Below are 20,420 nucleotides of genomic sequence, written 5' to 3' on the forward strand. Positions count from 1 at the left end.
ACCACACTAAGAGCTAAACAGAAGAGGTGCTGTTATTTTCACTTTACAGTTGAAAAAAATTGAACTTCAGAGAGGTTAAGAGGTATGCATGCCTTGGAGCTATGAATAAATTGAAGGAGAAGGTGACGGTAAAAGGAAGAAATATTAGATTTGCTCTTTTGAAAATGATGCAGTGGGAGAAAGGCAATCTTAATCAGCAACAACAAATACTTATTCAGCATTTACCTCACGGAGCCCAGCTCTGTCTTTCCTGTGATAGAAATTTTATCAAAAGAAAGAGCAGGTATCACTTCACAGCGCTTCAGACAGCAATTTTTTTGAGAGGCCTGAGCCTTTCAAATAATTTACTACCCAAACACTTTTAAATTTAGGGTGGCAGGAAAAGTAATCGTTAACTATTTAACATCTAATACAGCTAGCATACTACATCATTTTCTTGGTTTAACATATGATACAGTAAAGCATTTCCTTCTCTCTGTGTGTGTGTGTGTGTGTGTGAGGTGCATATATTTCAAAAGGTTCTTGGATAATGAATATGCATTGATTCAGGAAAAACACACTGTTCCCTCTCACCCAGAGAGAGAAACCTTGATTTTCTCCTGTCTTATTTTGCCCACCTATAGTTCCTATCACCATGTTGGCTTCTTTGGTTTATGTGTCTTTACTAGTTATTTTTTCAGATGCTTTTATGTGGCCATTCTCCTGCCAATTTTAGAGCCACCTGGAGCAACATCTTTTTTAAAAAAAATACTAGAACCCATGAACAAGAAGGATTTAAGAGATCTTTGTGTCCACTGCCATATAAATGTTAACACTTTTTCAAGTGTGTCCAGAATTTACACGCTGGATTGCATCAATGAAAATACTTGTTACATCTAAGTAGTAGATTATGGATGATTATTGACTCATTTTCTAAAAAACAATTTTAATGGTTCATATTACCTTGGCAATAACTAAGGAAAAGTATTGATATTATAGAGTCTTGCAATTGTGGCATCCTTGCTTTGATGACATTTCTTGGAGATATTTATTCTTTGACTGCATTACATGTATATAAAATATATATAATGTATATGTTATATATAGAAGCTATTTGATAGCAAATAGGTTTTCACGTCAAGTAAATGTGATCAGGAATAAAACTTTCCTTTTATCATTTGCCCCTGAGGAAAAAGGTAACCTATTTATTCACAATCTGTATTATGACTGCTTTCCGACTTGTTTTCATGAAAAGCAGAGATTTTTTTTTTTCTTCACATTCTTGCTTTACTTTTCCGGACTAGACACAGAGAGGCAGGCTTTGTAAAACAAAATTAAAAAACTTACCCACTCTTCCTCATCGTACTCCGAATGATGCGGTATGGAGTCCTGCCTTCTCATCGGCGGGGGTGCGTCCTGGGAGCTGCTCTCCTCTGTGCTGTTCTTAGGAGAGGGTGGCTTCTTAAGGACACCTCCTGGCCTGGCAGTGTAAAGTGCTAAAAGGGCACTTCTGACCAGCTGATCCTTGAAGGCATGTACGAAAAGCTCTGTCTGGAAAGAAATTGACAGGGATTCAGCACAGAGCTTTGAAAAGGTCAGTGGCAGATTTGCTAGCACTGAAGTGGTGTGGATGGTGGAAAAAGTGCAGGCAACAGAGAGAGAAAATGATTCATACGTATCAATGGAACATAGTTTGGTTTGGGTTTCCGCCAAGGCCTTGAGTCCTATTCTAAAGTTAATGCTGAGGTTCTATATGCATTATAAACTCCATCTGTCTCCTCAGCTCACTCTCTTTTAGTTCCAGATCCTGTCTTTGGAGATGTATTTCACTGGGGACTATCATTTGAACACCATTTCCCTGCTGGGCCTTTCAAGTAATTCCAAATACACCTTTAAAGAAAATGTGATCAGACTATGTTTATTTTGTATTTTAAACAGAGTTAAAGGCTAAAGAATGACATATCTCTTAAAAAAAAAAATAGAGGCAGGAGACCTTTTTTTCTTTTTAGCATCATGGACAGATTTCAGCAGTAGAGATGACATAGGCAGTCTTCCCCATGAAAACATTTGGCTTTTATTCCCCATTACTACCCTCTAAACTGTCTCCTCCACCAAATGGTTTCAGTAACGTTCAGCGTTAACGAGGTTACTATGAAACTTGCCATGTAGGTTTTACAAGCTGGTGGTAAACACCTCGTAAGTACTATCATAATGATGGCTTTCCAACAATAAAGAACTTTACAGCTGTACTCTGCAATTTCCTGATGAAATGTTTAATGGCTTCACCGTGTTATACACTGCAGGGTGCAGTAATTGATTTTCTGTATTATAGTACACTTCACATACACATGGTCTACCAATCTGTTCAAAGAGTAGAGAAGTAACTCAAGCACTGACCCACATTGTTAACATATTTATGCTTTGTAACCTGTTGGGAAGGGGCCCTTTAACCCATAGCATTCTTTTGAATCACAGATCACTGACTGAGACACTCCTGGATATAATGCTGTCTTCACCAATGCTGTAACTCAAGGTAATCATTTATTGGCGCTCTCTCAATATGGAGTCAGCAGTGCCATGCTCAATAATTGTTACTAAATTGTCTCTGAATCTCCCTGTGGTGAGTGTGGACAATTACAGAAAACCAGTTAAACCAAGTGCAAAACAAGCACCTAATTAATAAGACCCTGTCATATCTGCATAGTTATATCTTTGCAATGGATCGTGAAATTCTAGAGCTAGCGGGAGTTGAGTGCACCTCTTCACTAACCAGATAAAAAACTACGAGAAAAGTGTGATGATCTGTTCTAGGGCAGACTGCTGATTGGCAGCACGAAGGGAACAGAGTCAAAGTTTTCTAACAAATTCAGTAGTGTTTCCCCTTACTCCACACCGTCCACCATGACCCTCAGCCTCAATCCTTCTTCCTCCCCTTCTTCTCTAACTCTGGCTGCCCATGTATTCTGAACATCTACCAGCTCTCATAGTTAATTGTGTCCGCAATTGCTGATGTTAACTCTCTGCCCTGTGAAATTTTAATGGATGTTTTAAACACTCTTTTAATCTGTTAGTCATATTGAAGGCACTTTGAAGGTAAGCAGACAAGAAATATGGTAAAAAGAGGATATATTAGAATAAGAGGTTGGAAAATATTTTTATAATAACTAAGAAAATAAAAATAAGGCAGAGCTTTTTAAATTAAAAGAATGGATGAGGGCTTCCCTGGTGGCGCAGTGGTTGAGAGTCCGCCTGCCGATGTGGGGGACACGGGTTCGTGCCCCGGTCCGGGAGGATCCCACATGCCGTGGAGCGGCTGGGCCCGTGAGCCGTGGCCGCTGGGCCTGGGCGTCCGGAGCCTGTGCTCCGCAACGGGAGAGGCCACAACAGTGAGGCCCGCATACCACAAAAAAAAAAAAAAAAAGAATGGATGAAAAAGTTGGCTAGACAGTACAAGTCAGTATAGTTATAGCAAAATGGGGGAACATGCTGTTTACATAGTTTTCCAGAGAGCATGGATGTGTCTGTCAATGTGAATTTACTTCCACTCAGCTTAACCTAACTCTTTCTTTCTTGATAGTTTCAATAAATTCTTTTGATTTATTTTTGGAGCAAAACAGCTTGACTTCTTTGACTTCCTGCTACTACAGCTCCAGTCTCCGTAACACTCACTAATTACTATGTAGCTGAATACGATTCATACCCAATGAAATTTCCTATGGTTCCTGTAATCACCACTATTTCTTCCCATAGCACGCACACATAGAGTTTCCTCTTAATTTACTCAAATCTCATTTGGGTTGCTTTAGCACCAAAGACATGGGAGATAATACAGTAGATTCTTGCAGTTTTACAACCTAGAATTTTGGGGGAGGGTACCTGAATATAAAGCACAAAGTCTTAAACAAGCACAATAAAAGCTGATCTTCTACTTTGTGTGTATACTTAAACATGTACCTGACTCCTTGGAAACTCTCTGGATCACCCAGATCCTGTACATAGAATCGTATTCTCTTAGAAAATAGCAAAATATTCCATTGCAATTTCCATCTGACTTGGAAAAAAAATCTTAATTTTCTTGACCGGTATTACTTGGTAAATGTAGACCAATATAGACCCAGGTGATTTACCATCAAAATAAATCAGCTTGAAGAGATTAATGTAGTCACACAATCCCAACACATCTGTATGTTGCTGTCCTTACAGCTGAGATAACACCAGGGAAGTTAAGCATCAGGGAAGGAGATGACCATGTCTCTTTGAGCTGCCTACTGACGCAGAGTTCTGAAAGCCTTTTTCCTTTTCTTACTTAGCTCCAACTATAATACACGAAAGAAGAAAAGCTAACGAAATATTATTGTAAGCGTAGGCAAAGCAATTAATTTAAAATATCAGTGTAAGATTATAATAAAAAAGCATAAACTCTGAACCCAAGGCAGATCTATTTCATTTGTTCTATATTTTAAAAAGAAAAAGAAAATGTTTTCTTGCCTTTCTGCCATTTGTCCAATTCATATGCTCATACAAGTATCCTTCAAAGTAACACACAGAATTATCTGCAAGTACAAAACTACTAAAAATTACTTCTCCTGGGGATACATTTCCTCGTATCCTGAATACTAATGCCAGAGGGATAGTTAGAATATGTTCACTTAAAAACACTCTTTTAAACTAGAGAACTCAACAAATTAAGCAAAGTCCCATTCTATTTAGAATTTCCTTAGAGTCACTGAAAAAATGCAAGGCCATGCCTAATCTCACCTGCAACACAAAATACCATAAACAAGTAATTATCATTTTAGTAGTCATGTATATGACCAAAAAAGATTCCTGCTTATTTTAAAATTTGATATGCTTTCATCATTTCATAGTGTTATACTTGACATTATACATTGATATGTGTTTAACATTCCCTAAAGCAAAGAACATTGAACTTTCAGCCAGGAGAGTTACCTGACATCTGGGCAGCTTATATAAATTATCCACTTGACCTTGGCTAAATCACATAACAACTGTTCCCCAGTATGTACAAAATTACAATGCCTATCTGTGAAACCCTTATGGGAGTTCACTGAAAACTGTAAAGTGTACACTTCTATTTATGCTTCTCTTTCTTGACTGACCTTTTCAGCTTCTGCTGTTGACTCATAATCCCCTGCTCACTCAAAATGTGGTAAGTGGACCCCAAGGGACTGTAAACCACATTCTTAAAAGCATTTTTCCATTGGTGATGTAACCCCTTCTTCCATAACTTCAAGTATCATTTTTTATTATGCCAATGTCTTCAAAATCCATTTCTGCTTACCTCCTGAATCAGCATGGTCAAGGGTTTCCATCTGCAAGCTTTCTGAGAAGTCCCAGCCCGATCTCAAGTTTTTCAAATAAATGTTTTCTTCCCTGTTTTCCATCTGAGTGGTATCATTACTACTCAGCAACTCTGAGTCCAAACGTCTGGATCATTTTCAGTAATACTTATTTTCTGGGTTAGTGATCAATTTCTAGTAGTTAGATATTTTCAATAATTTCAAAGATTGACCCTTATGTTATATCCCCACAGCTAATCCTAGTTAATATCCTTTCTGCATTCCATGTTGATATTTCTGTAGTCTTCTTACTGGTTGATTTACTTTTCTTTAACTCTTCTTTTTTCAGGATGTTATCCAAGGTCACCAACACTAAAATGTTGACTTCTTGGTCCCATCTCAGAACTACTGAATCAGAATTTGTATTTCCTCAAGCTCCCCGAAAGCATTACTGATATTGTGATGCCCAATAGTTCAAATCTCTCTGTCCTTACTCAGCCTAGTTATGGCTCTGAGGATGGTCTTCACAAAGGAAGCCTCCAGGCCTTCCGTCCTCAACAACCTTCTCAGTACCTACAGAACAGACCTTCTCTTGGGTAAATAACTAGGAGTGAGATGGATAGCTCATATATATATCTTTTAACTTTATAAGACACCGATGAACTGTTTTTCAAGCTGTCAACAATTGTGTACCCATTAGTGATAGATGAAAGTTCCACTTATTCCATATCCTTCCTAACTTTTCCTATGCTCAGCCCTTTCGATTTTTAGCTATTCCAGTGGGCGGTTAGTGGCACCTCATTTTAGTTTAAATTTGCATTTCCCTAATAACAAATAATGATGAGTATCTTTTCATGTGCTTATTTGCCATCTGTCTTTTTTGGTAAAATGTCTTTTCAATTCTTTTGCTCATTTTTAATTGTTTTATCGTTCAGTTGTAAGAATATACATTCTGACACAAGTCCTTTGTCAGGTACCTATTTTACGCATATTTTCTCCTAGTCTATGACTTGCCTTTTCAATTTCTTAATAGTGTCTTCTGAAAACTTTAATGAAAGTTTTTAATTTTGAAAGTTTTTAATTTTGAAGAAGTCTTACATATCATTTTTGTTTGTTTGTTTCATGCTTTTGGTGTTCTAAGAAATTTTTGCCTAACCCAAGATGACAAAAATTTTCTCCTATGTTGTATTCTAGATGTTTATTTATTTATCTGTTTGTTTTTTTCTTTTAGCTTGTATATTAAGGTCTATGATCCATTTTTAATCCATTTTTATATAAGTGTGAGGTAAACATAAGGAAAGGTTTATTCTGCATATGGATATCCAATTGTTCCTGCACTGTATGTTAAAAAGATATCCTTTCCCCAATGATTTCCTTTGCACTTTTGTCTAAATTTATTAAACACATATGTATGGGTCTATTTCTAGATTCTGTATTCTATTCTGTTGCTCTATATATCTGTGCTTACACTAATATGTTACAAACCATGCAATGAATATTATTTTTGTTTTAAAAGAGTAAATAAGTTTAAGTAAATTAAACTTTTGATTTTTAAAATTCTGCCCACATACATACCATTTCTGGCACTCTTTATTCTTTTGTGTAGATCCAAAATTTCCATGGTATCATTTCCTTCTGTATGAAGGATCATTTCCTTTAAAATGTGTCATAGCACAAGTCTGGTATGAAATCTCACAGTTTTTGTCTAAAATGGTCTTTATTTTACCTTTATTTTTGAGGGACATCTTCTCTAGATATGGAAAGTAACTTTTTATGTATGTCAGTATTTGGAAGATGTTACTCAATTATCTTATGGTTTGCATAGTGTCTAATAAGAAGCCTTTTACAATTCTCATTTGTGTTCCTCTGCACATAATGTGCCTTTTTTTAATTCTTTATTTTTCTGGTTGTTCACAATTTTCTCTTTACCTCTGTTTTTCAGCAATTTAATATCTGTTTCTTTCTTTTTTTAAATATTTACTCTGCTGGAGTACATTTTGCTTCTTGGATCTGTAGTTTCATTGTTTCATCAAATTTTGAAAATTTTGGTCATCATTTCTGCAAATATTTTTCTGTCCCCCTCTTCTTTTATTCTAGGACTCTAATTATATGTATGTTAGATTTCTTGGTAGTGTTCTGTAAGTCATTCATGCTCTGTTTTATCATTTTCAGTTATTTTTCTCTTTGTGCTTCATTTAATTATTTTCTAATACTATGTTTGCAAGTTCACTATGTATTCTTTGGAAGTGACCAATCTGCTAATTCCACCCAGTGCATATTTTTATTTCAGAAATTATATTTCACTTTTCTTTGAGTTCTATGTGATTCTTTTTTAAATTTTCCTTTTTTCCTCCTCATCCTTTTTATATGTTTCTTTGCTTTCATAAGTATGTGAGCATATTTATAAGTGCCATGTTAAGGTTCTTATCTACTAACTGCATCATCTCTGTCATTTCTGGGTCTGTTTCTATTGCTTAATTCTTCTTCTAGTTACGGGTTATATTTTCCTGCTTCATTGCATGCTTGGTATATGCTTGTTGAATGCCGGGAGCATTTTGAGTTTACATTCGTATTGCTATATTTTATTGTATTCTTTTAAAAAATGTTGGGTTTTGTTTTGGTATGAAGTTAAGTTACTTCACACCAGAAGGACTCAGTAAGATCATTTCAAACCTTATTTTTAAGCCTTGTTAGAGTGAATCAAGAGCAGCCTTTAATCTAGGACTAAGTTAACCCCACTACTAGGGCCATGCCCTTCTGAGGGCTCTATGTATGACAAAGTCTTCTCACTTTGCTGGTCAGGAGATAAATCATTCTGAGTCCTGTATGACCACTGGGACTTATTTTGTATGCTTATTTCTCGTACTTATTTCTCTGGATTTTGATAGTTTATTCACAGGCATATGCAAATCAGTACTCAGGTAAAGATTTCAAAGCACCCATTTACAGATGTCCAAGGCTCTTTCTGTATGCAGCTCAATCCTTTTTGGTACTCTGCTCTGCAAATTTTAGCCATCTTGGCTTTTCCTGAACTCCACTTTCTGTCTCCTCAACTTGAGAAGTTGCTATTTGGCTTCTCCCTCCTTGTGGTACAGCCTGGAAACTGCCTCCAGGAAGAAACTAGGCAATTATAAGGTCACATAGTTTGTCATCTTCCTATGCTGCCTATTTTCCAATGCCTAAAAAACATTATTTTATACATTTTGTCTAGCTGTCTTTTTGTCATTTGAGAGGATTCATATTAACCTATCATGGCCAGAAACAGAAGTTCTAATTCCATGTATTTTATGTATAAGTATCGTTCTTAATATTATTTTACTTTCTTACCTTCATTTTCCTTGTTTTTAATATTCTAATAAACACAGTTTTGTTTTTAGATAACAGTACTTATTTTACCAATTAAATATTTACCATATGAGGGAGACTAAGAAAAGAAGAAACATAAGTTCTAATCCTGAAATTTCACCTTCATTTACCCTAGTTACTTTCAAGTTCCCTTAGAATTTAGTATGTATGTATGTATGTGTGTATATGTAGACATACACTTTCACCAACTATAAAAAACAAACGAAAACTCATTGAATTCTTCTACTCAGTTTGGGATTGAGAGAGTAGTGGAAGTGAATAAACAATAAGAAATTCCTTCTCAGTACCTAAGTAATCAACATAACCAACGTTCTGTATATATCTTCAACTTCTTAGCATACTGACTTTCTGGTATTGTTATTAAGGAAAATGGAACATTTCTTAAGAAAATCCTGAGTTAAGTTTTAGAATGGAATGCTTGTTTCTTTCTTTGAATACAGCAGAATGCTTTGGTATACTATGTTAAGGTTGAAAAGATACTAGGAATTGGAAGGTATTGGGTTTTCTCAAATATATTGTGAGCAAAGCCTCTAATATTTGCGACCAAATCCTTTTCTGTTGTTGTTTACCATTTCACAATTGCCGTATTGTGAAATAGTCCATGCTTTTAATTTCTTAGACTGTAAAATTAAGGACCATGTCTGTGTAGTATCATACAGCATTGAGTACAATACCACACACAATTAGGTGCTCAATACTGCTTTGTGATGAGCATACTAATAATGACTTTCTAAACAAGGTCTATCAATTTCTATGGAGTGGAGGCTATGATGGGCATTTGAAACTAATGTCACACATATATCTGAGTAATGAGATACATGCCTACATTTGTGTCCTTACGTTTTCATTTTGAATTTCTTTACGTTACTTTTCTTTCTCTCTCTCTCTCCTTTTTTTTTGGTCACAGTATTGTATAATTTTAGTCTAGAAAACAGGAAAATGCATTTTTTTAATGTTAAAAATTTGGCTTATGCTTTGTTTTCTCTGTTGGGATTAGTTATGTAAAGTCGGAGTTTGTCTTTTGCTATAAACCTACATCATAACATTAAATAATTCTTTAAATATTTTCATAAACTAATATGCAGCAAACAAATCCAGTTATCCTTCAGAAGATTCTTTAAGAACTATTAAAAAAAATAGAACAACTTAATTGAGGTTGTGCACATTAAGATATGAAAAATTTATAGTAAATTTTATTGTAAAATTTCAGTTATGTCCTATGCATGAGTTCCTAAGAAAACAACTCAAGAACTTATTTTCCAAACATGTCAGTTCAGATTCATGAAAAGAAACAAGGCGACTATCAATGAAGAAAAGACCTATTCTGTAATCCACAGTGTGCAAGTCCCTGATCTTAAACATGAAATGCTTTTAAGTTAAATCTTGCTAATATTAAATTACACTAAAATTTAAACTGCCACTAAAATTATTTATCTTTTATGCTAGATTCATGGATCATAGTTTATTTTAAACCATGAGCTAGTAACTATCTTCATACACTATACAAAACTCTGTTAACTTAGATAGTTCTTTGAAATTCTGGGCATGAACTCTTAAAGAAATGCATGGCTTGCAAATTTAACTTTTAAAAATCCTTGTGATTTCAACTGTTGACAGATTTCTTGGTAGACGAAGCTTGTCTACTCAGTAACAAACAAACAAAAAAAAAAAATAGGGAAAAAAGTTGGAGCAATGCTGAATTAAAGGAAGAGAAAATACATGCCCTGTCGTGCCCGCAAATCACTGCAGCAAGATGTGAAGGATGTATGAAATGACAAATCCCTGTCCAATGCACAGGCAGAATATAAATACTGCTCTGAAATCACCACAGTGATGTTCTATTTGCTAGAATTTTCTGTTTAGGTGAACCCAGGAAAACTTCACCTCACCTACAAATTCAAAAAAGAAATGAACCAAAAAGAAATTCTATTATTTTACTGTATGCGACACCCTCCTCTTTTTTTTCCTTTTTCTTAGCCATAACATATTCATTGACTATTAGACGTATTCATTGACTATTAGAATACTTAAGTATTGTTGAGAAGTTTGTGTAACAATTTTTTTTTAATTTTTAAAAAAGGAAATATCAAAACATATATTGCATGGAGGATACCAGAAAGGGTTTCCATTCTGGAGTCAACCAGACCTGGGTCTGAGCCCTAGTTTTGGTTGAATCCTGGGTTTGACTTTAGTTGCATGACTTTGCACATTTCTTAAACTTCTCTGAGCTTCAATCTTTTGCTTTGTGAAATGGAGATAACATGAACCCACAGTTTGAAGGTTAAATGAAATAACCTAAGTCAGTGAAGTCACTAGCAAAATATTTGACAACGTACGTAGTTGTAAAATTTGGGTCCATTTTTTCCTCCCTTTTCTTGATGGAGGTACCTGTTCTGGCATGGAAGGAAGGTTGCATTTTGAACTGGAAGTCTTGGGTTTTGATTTTTCACTTTTTAATTTATTAGACAATTCACTTGACCTTTCTGAATACATATTAGCTATTTTTTCTGAAAATATATACTGGTTATATCCTATGAGAAAAATATGTGAAAATGTAGACTTTAAAATGTCAAATAAGGGCAAGGCATTATTATTATTATAAATTAACATATCTGAGTCAAAAATATATACAGATACAGTATTCAGGTTTCTATGAATCTGTTCTTCAGGGACGCAAAGAACCACACTGTTATCTTGTTCTAAAATGTTACCGTGAAAATTGTCTTTGGTCAGTTTCTTCAAGGGCATATTCATTGGAAGCGTCTCATAATAACTTTCAAGATGTCCTCAGAACGCAGAGGTTACGAATGAGTGTACTGGAATTGGACTCCAGGATACTTGACTTTGCATTTCTATTCAAGCTGCAATTTGACTTTTTCTATCTTGGTTCTCTCCATATCATTCAGATGCCTTAATTCATTATTGAAATTGATGCTGAGTATTTACCCCATGCCAGACTACCATTCCTCTTTACATATACAAATGTAAGTAACCTTTGGAAAAATTAAGACCTAGGTCCTACTACATTTCAAACAATAACTAATACTTTCGGAAATTTTTAGAACCTTCTCCCAGTTGATAAGGTTACAGAAAGTAAACTGAGGCACAGGAATTACCCCATGTCTCTGATAGGATCCACATCAAAGTTCTGCTCTCAAATGAAGTGACATTCTGACTCAAAGGTATAGCTTCGTATGCATAAAAATTAGGTGATCACCAGAGAAAATCATGTTCAAAATCTAATTTAATTCACTTAATACAACCAGGAGCCAAAGAAAATGAAGGATGTCAAGGAAAAGAGAAAATATACCTCAACCAGTAATAGGTTTCGTTTCCTACCAGGAAAAAAAAAAAATTAATGTTCAGTAAAATTTGAAAAGAGAATGAGGCCAATTCATTTTGATCCTGTGGCAATACTTTGAAGCTTACTTTTTAACCTAGTCTATTTTACATTTCCAGATGTTATGAAAGGCAATGTATGCAGAAAGCAGTACCAACGGGGATATGGGTATTTCATTTTCCCCACTGCAGTGATGATTTGGATCTTACTTTTTCTGAAAGCATCTTTAAAGAATTCTTCAAGCTGTCTGGAGAATGCTGGCGGGCGGAATTAAGCAGTAGGTCTGCATGGGTTGCTATAAGAGGTTGTAGTTGATTGATGTTGCTGAGCACTTCTTTTGCTTTGGCTGTGTTTTCAGGTGAATAGTAAATAAACTGGTATCCAGTACTGCAACAACAAACAGAAAGGCAAGTTACACAACGAGCAGAAAGACTTTTCAGCACTTAGTACCAGATGGCAAATGCTAAACAGAACTCCAAAGAGCATTACTTCCTATTGAACAGATAAGAACTATTCTAAGAGATTTTTATGATAGCCGAAGAGTGTTTAAAATCAAATGACCAAGATATTTTGTAAGACGAGGTGAAATAAATCCAGTCCTTGCTCAATCACTAGGAAGATTCTTCATGATTACATATGTCAAGTATTGGTATTCAAAACAAATTAGTGTTGATATTATTAATAATTATTAGTGAACTTGAGGTCACACAGTACATAGAGAAAAGTCTGAGTCTTTATATTTAGGCCAATATGCATATAGATCCTGGCTGTACCACTTACTAGCTGGGTGATCTTGGGCAGCCTTTAGCTTCCTCATCAGGAAAGTGGGAATAATTATGCAAACAGTTCGAAGAGGTGGGTAAGATTGGTCATCATTCATGTGACTTGCCTGACACAGAGCAAGCATTTAATAATTACTGTGTATATTTTTCCGCAAGATACTCAGGGCAGGGGGCATAAATTTTAACAGCTGAGAAATGGGGAGAATATAAATTAATGCCAAGTGGGCATATGGAGAATTTTATTGGATAGAAAAGGGACATGACGGCATAAAAATTCCATTATGCTACCTTTTTTATCACCTTTTTTGTTCCCCTTGTGGTCTCTCATTTGACTTGTAAAAATACCTAAAACTGATTACAAATGAAAGAATGACTGACTTTTATAGTCATCATTTAGGAGTTGGTCAAGCATGTTATGGATGTAAGGATTCCATGGAATGAAGGAGTCTTTGGCCAGGTTTATTAGGAAAAACAAAAGAGGCATTCCAGCAGGGAAAGAAGTAAAACAGCAAAACATCACTCAAAGAAAAAGAAGAGAGTGGCCATGGATGGTGCATTTACATAGTGGGTGCAACACTTGGTTATATCCCTTTATATCCAATCATCAATGCTTTTTTCATAGTATCTTTGAAACCAAGTCCCCCCAGAACAAAGTTCCCTTACTGAGAACTTTGCTGATGATTAATTATGATTAATTATTAATCAATTATAATTTATGATTAATGTCTCTGTCCAGAACTTTATTCCCTTTCTTGTCTCCTCTGACCTCAATCTTGTGCTCATCGACCAGTCAGATGACTAAAATTGCTGTTGTCGATATCATTAACTTACAAACTCAGGTTGTTTCTCCAGGGCAGGATGAGCTAACAGGACCCCAAGCCATGGCCACCTAGTCTGAGAATCATAAACCAGTTATCCTGACTCCCCAAACTATGATTAAGGATTAAGGACTATCACAAGGGGTTGATTAATCCCGGCCCCCTTTTTTTCCCCTTTAAAAAAATCTCCAACTCAAAGACCAAGACGGATTGGACCTGAGGCTTGCCTCCCCCTCCCTTGCTTGGTGCCCTGCAATAAATCTTCACTTTGCTGTCAGAGTTTGGCTTTCTGACCCGTGGGCACATGAGCCCTTTGCTGGGTTTCACCTTGCAACCTGTGATGAGTATTTACTGACTCTTTTCTTTACATTTACCAGCTAAGTGATTAACATTCCCATAATTCCATTTCTTATTTTGAAATATTAGCATCCAATAAGACACATTAACATCCGGAAAGCACTCTCCCCTTGACACATTAACATCCGGAAAGCACTCTCCCCTTGACACATTAACATCCGGAAAGCACTCTCCCCTTGCCTTGACACGAATGATTTTCAGCGCAAAGTATCGGTTTCTTCAGGGAGACAATATAATAAATATTTCTATTATCTTATTTATTTTTTCACAATTATTTTTTTAAATGACCTTGGTGCTTGGACTATTCAGGAGATAGGACAAGAAGTTGATGAATGAGGGATACAGGTGTCTAAAAGCTAAGAAACACATTGCTCTCCTGTGACACTGATGACAAGTCACTCTTAATTCTGTACTTGTAGATTTTTTTAAATTTCAGAAGCAGGAGCTTAAAAATAAAACATACCACTTATTTTAATGCAAACTGAAGCAAATGACAAGTAACAATGGCGAGGAGGAGAACGAAAACAATAGTCCAGGCCAATTATCTCTGTCTCTTCCTGGATCATCTGATCTCCTGTGGGACTGTGCTGAGGCCTTTAACAAAAATCATGAACTGGGATGTCCCCCTAATCATCTGTACTCAGACTGGATACAAAATTCAATCCACTGCAGTCTTTAGTAAATCAAACAACTCCATGTTATTTCCACAAAGAAAATGATTATCTAAAGATACTGACATATCCACACTACTATATACAAAATAGGTAATCAACAAGGACCTACTGTATAGCACAGGGAACTATACTCAGTATTTTGTAATAACCTACAAGGGAAAAGAATATGTGTATGTGTGTGTGTGTGTGTGTGTGTGTGTGTGTGTGTGTGTAACTGAATCACTTTGCTGTACACCTGAAACTAACACATTGTAAATTAATTATACTTCAATAAAAAATAAAATGAATAAAAATATTGATGTGTCACCAGGGTGGAGATGAGGTTTAATACCCAGCACTTTTTACAGCTGAGAATATGACTTACTAAGGACTAGACACAGAAAGCAGCCTGTGAGGGCTGCTCTGTGGCCCCTTTTCACTGCTCTGCTCTTCTGTTGTTATAATTTGCTTTCTGGTTTCATCTTATGGGGATGCATAGGCCTCCCATGGCTTAGCTCTGGGAAAGCTAGAGCTCTCAAGGCCAGCGCGATCTTCCCTCCTTCTCTCCACAGATCTGTCCTCTTTCTGAGTGTGTCATTCCTGGCCTCTCACATTTTCACTCCTATGCCCTTTTTTTTGACTCCTCTTTTTCACCTTCCTTCTGGATTCACATCGTACTTCCCTGGCAGTTCAGTGTTACTTTATTCCTGACAATTATCTACTTTCATTAATTCTTCATACATATTTCCTACTCTGCAAATTCCCTGAGTCTCCTCTCCTTTGGGGGAAATACACTGCCAAGATTTATTTCTTACACCTTCTTTCCTTACACCCTAATTCAGTGGTGCTCAAATTTTAATAGGCATAAGACTCACTCGGGAATGAGGTCGGGGCCTGGGTATTTTTAACAACGACTGCAGGTGCCCTGGCAACACCCAGAGATTCCCGCTGTAGTAGGTTGTAGTCTTCGTAACAAGCATCTCAGGAAATCCTGATGCAGGTGGACAGCTGAGCACTTTTAGAAATATCCTCTGCCACTGTTTTGACTGTGAGTTGCCCTCTACACCTCTGACCACACTACACAATGACTCCGATAAAAGTTCTTTATTCTAAGTTTCTTATTCTTACCTCATTCTCATTTTCATAATGCCTTCTATAAGGCTACTTTTGCACTCCATCTTTTTTTTTTTTTTTTACAATTCTCTGCATTATTAGTCATCTATTTATTTATTTATTTAAATTGAAGTATAGTTGATTTACAATGTGTTAATTTCTGCTGTACAGCAAAGTGATTCAGTTACACATATGGATATTCTTTTTCATACTCTTTTCCATTATGGTTTATTACAGGATATTGAATATAGTTCCTGTGCTATACAGTAGGACCTTGTTGTTTACCCATCCTATATATACTAGTTTGCATCTGCTAACCCCAAACTCCCACTCCATCCCTCCCCCACCCCACTTCTGCCTTGGCAACTACAAGTCTGTTCTCTAGGTCTATGAGTCTCTTTCTGTTGTACCTCATCTTTATATTCAGCACAAATTGCTTTGGTTCACTTCTCATTACCAGTATCGCCCCCATCATCCTTTCATCTTTTTCCTCCCAACATACTCTCCACCCTCTTCTTCTTCTTCCCCAATACATTCTTCAAGCACCATCATGGGACCTAACCATAACTCCTGCCCCCCTGTTCCTGAGTCAGTTTCTATTTGAGAAGAGTTATGTAGCAGGCATTGGTTCTCCTGGTTAAGCCTTTTAATGATGAGCATCTTACCTAGGGAGGCTGAAAGATTCATTTTCCACAATAAGAGCCAATGTTGGTGTCCAGGATGAAACAGTACGGTATGGTATGGTACCACCCACAAAATAATTTTAAGTATACATAAATTTCATCTATGTATTCAGTGCCTTACTCTTTAAACATGTCATATATATGGACAGTTAGAGCTTTTTAAATAGAAAGTTATGAGTATAATTTAATTATTGAGATAAAAAGAATATTGTTAAACTCTGTTTTATAGTGGTCTGAAATTTAAACTGAATCCAAACACTTGAATCAACTATCAATCAGGCAAAAGCAGAAGAAAGACAAAATATTTGCTTGGACAAAGAATATTTTATAGGAGATAAATAATATAGCAAATCACAGACAATAAAAATTGAAATTAGTGTCATAATATTTTTATATTGATGAAACAGTGAATGAAAGTATATATGTATGTAGGTCTATTTATACACTTTAATATATATTTATTTAAATTATTTAATATCCAGTTAATTAGCATATACACATACCCATACTCATATGTTCATGTGCATATTGTTACTACCAGAGGTATCGTTTTTGAGATATTTCACATAGTGAAATAATATTCATAAACTCTAATTGATATCCAAACTATGATTAAAACAATGATATATGTTCTTGTGTGTATATCCCACCTCAGTCACTTCTTGCTGGTCCTCCCTCCTTATTTCTCCTCTAGTGTTCCTTTCTTTTATCTACATGTCCTTCCTAAGTACTCTCATTTAATCTTGTGGTTTAAAAACCTCAGTTATGCTAATGATTTTCGAATTTCTTCATCTCCAGCCTAGACTTTTCCCTGAACTCCATTAAAAGCAAAAGCTCTCCTCTTGACAGTTCCAACTTATCATGTTCCAAACTGAGCTCCTGATCTGCTCCCCATTTTCTACTACCAGCTCCTTCTATCCTCTTCCCCATCATAGTTCCCACCAAGCTCATTAGATGTGGCCAATGCCTCTTCTCTTCCTCTCCTAATTTTTGCCCAATTTTTCAGAAAATTCTGCCTTTTTTTTCCCAAACATATGCAGAATCCAACCACGTATTTCCACACTCACGGAACCATGCTGGTGCAAGCCACCATCGTCTACTGCCAGGATTATTACAGTAGCTTCAACCTGGCCTCCCACCTCTGTCCATACTCTGAGACATTGAAATCCTTGACTTGTGCTTAGTTGGATGGGGGCGGGAAGCAGGCAAGGAGAGAGAAATAAAGCAGTTCTTTCTTAGTCCCCTGCCCACACCCCAAATCCAAGGACTTGCTCCATTTATCTGTGCCTTCCTTCTCCCAGGCCACTCCTTAACCCATTTGCTCAACCAAGCTACTATTTTGGCAAATGGAGTCATGGAAGAATACAGATGAGAGATGATGGGGAGGAAGGATGGAAAAGAGAAGGAAAACAGAGGGAGATGGGGCATGGGCAGACTAGGGTTGATGAGCTCAGGATAAACATGCTGTGGAGTGATGTGCGTCACTCCACAGCAGAAATAAATCTCCAGAGAAAAATCTAAGGACTATTTCCTCTTCTTTTTTTTCCCCCCTACTCGAGCACTACTTGTAAAAAAAAAAGGATTTCTTGAATCCAGAGGGAGGGACAGGTGTGCTTTCAGTTCTGAGAAGAAAACCATGTGGATAATAAATGAAAATTTACAGCTTAGTGCACTTGAATATACCCTTCTGGCTTCACAGGGTTTAACAATGTGCTTCATGAAATTGTAGAAGGTAAAAAAAAACATACAGTTCTGCTTTCCCCCATGCGTCCTCTCTTTTTGTTTTTTGTTTTTTGTTTTTTTGCTTAGAAGTGTGGCTTAGAAAAAAAAAACTTAAAGGAAACCAATATTTGTTTTGTTTACCTCCTATGGATTTCACTTGTATAAATTGAGTTAATTAATTAGTTAATTAATCTAAACTTAAATTGAGGTTTGTCTCAGAAACTACTCTTTCTAAAAATATTGGTTTCTTGGAAATTTTAGAATCAGCATTTTGAACAAAGCTTGACTCTCTTGTTTATTAGCTCTGTGACAGGTAATGCTAATTAAAGGGGAAAAACCTAAAATTCATTTCATTTCGGCTCAACTTGCCCTCAAAGAAAATTTCCCTATTGGTTCTGGTCACACTGTCTCCTATGATCATCCCACTTTTCAGTTTGAAAGTTCTTATCTGCGATTTTTTGACCATTAGAACGTATATATATATATATATATATGTATGTATATGTATATATATAATCCTTTCCTTCGTCCTATTCTTGCTCTAACAAAAGGTTCCCAGACACTATTATATGACAAAGTCCAATTAGTTTTCACTTCCTTCCGTGGCCTATTCCCATTTATCCATGGTTTCACTTGCCCTGATTTCCTCTGCCAACTTCCAAGAGTCTGGTAGATCTATTTCTGCCTAGTTTGGCTTCTGGTATTTTCATGCTCACTTCTCTGTGCAGATGTGATGGAGTAACACCCAAACCAGGTCCCCTGATTCCCTCCCATCCAAAAAATTTCTCAACTCCATCCTGGACCTCATTCATTCACACATCTAATTAAAGTACAGAGTAATATAAGGTCTAAGAATAGAAACAATTCCCAAATAAAACTGCAAGGTAAATATTCCCCTGACTGCAAATGGGCCTGAGGGATATTTTTAGAGGTGATGGAAGTGTCCTAAAATTGGCTTGTGATGAGGATCACATAACTCTATAAATTAACTAACATTCACTGAACCATACACTCAAAAAAATAGGTCAGTTGCACATTATTCTATACAAGTAGAGTAGAATGCTGGTTCCCAGCGTCTGGGGGCATGGGAAATGGGGAGATATTGGTCAAGAGGTACAAAGTTTCATTTGCCCAAGATGTATATGTTCTGGAGATCTAATGTACAGCCTGGTGACTAACAATGACGTATTAATGGTAACTATGTGAGATGATGGATAGGCTGATTAGCTTGATTGTGATGCTTATTTCATAATGTATACATATATCAAAACATCAAGTTATACACCTTGAATATATACAACTTTCATTTGTCAATTATACCTCAATAAAGCTGCAGGAAACAAGCAAGTGTTCCCAGCATATGATATTGTAGTGCTGGTGATTATGATTCTGGGATAAGAATACAAGGAAACAGAAGGTATATTTAGGACCCATTTTATTTTTTTCCCTGTTAAATCTGATACTTTTATGGAGGGTCTCTAAAAAAGCCAATAATTTATACTGTAGATTATTATTACACTAATAATCCAAGTCTCTCTCATTTTAATAGTTAATAATTATTAGATGTATAATATGGGCCTAGAATTACACTAATTTCTTTTCAGAGATTATTTTATTTAGTCATGAGAACAACTCTCTGAACAAAAAATATTATTCCATTACATAGATTTAGGAATTGAAGACTCAGTAGGTTAAGTAACTTGATCTAGAACATACAACTACTACAACTGGTAGAACCAAGATTCAAATGCAGGTCTTTATTAATACACAGTTTGAACTCTTAACTGTGTTTTACTATTTTATGAACATGATATTGATCCATTAGAGATTTGAAAAAATTACAATCCCATAACTAACACAGGAAACATCTTTAATTTAGTAAAATAATGGTAGGTACAGCATATAAATATTAAAACAAAATATAATTGAAGAAGTTCTCATCTTCTAATTAAAACAAAGCTCATTAGAGAAGATGTATGATTCTGTTTTATAACACAGATTAGACATAAGAAAGAATTTGAAAATCATCTCACCATAAACTGCTTGCAACAAATATTTAACGACTGCTATTCAGTCAATGCACTGAGAAAAGCAAAAGGCTGGAGTTAGCCAGCAAGATGATCACGGGATGAGTGTGATGATGCTTGTTCTCTAAATGCTACAGCCAGGGCTGGTAGCAGAGAAGAAGAAAAAGGGGGACAAATAGCTGCTTCCCACAAGTCCTTGCGAATCTAAGGCTCTATATTGTTAATATATGCAAAAATCGCCCAGGTAGCCATAGTTTCAGAGTTTGTTTACTAACCACTC

At 36.0% G+C, this 20,420-nt stretch overlaps 1 protein-coding gene across 13 annotated transcripts in view; it reads right to left on the reverse strand.

The window, feature by feature from the left end:
* The window catches only part of INPP4B (inositol polyphosphate-4-phosphatase type II B), a 737,042-nt gene that overhangs the window by 124,280 nt on the left and 592,342 nt on the right, over window positions 1-20,420 (reverse strand). For all 13 annotated transcript variants that reach the window (XM_067035581.1, XM_059066760.2, XM_067035588.1 and 10 more), the window contains 2 exons: window positions 12,195-12,372; window positions 1,327-1,530 (listed from right to left, as the gene is read on the reverse strand). In XM_067035581.1, coding sequence (XP_066891682.1) covers window positions 1,327-1,530; window positions 12,195-12,372 — 382 coding nt within the window. The remainder of the gene's footprint in view (window positions 1-1,326; window positions 1,531-12,194; window positions 12,373-20,420) is intronic.

This window comes from Kogia breviceps, chromosome 6 (genome assembly GCF_026419965.1).
Source record: "Kogia breviceps isolate mKogBre1 chromosome 6, mKogBre1 haplotype 1, whole genome shotgun sequence".
Taxonomy (NCBI): Eukaryota; Metazoa; Chordata; class Mammalia; order Artiodactyla; family Physeteridae; genus Kogia; species Kogia breviceps.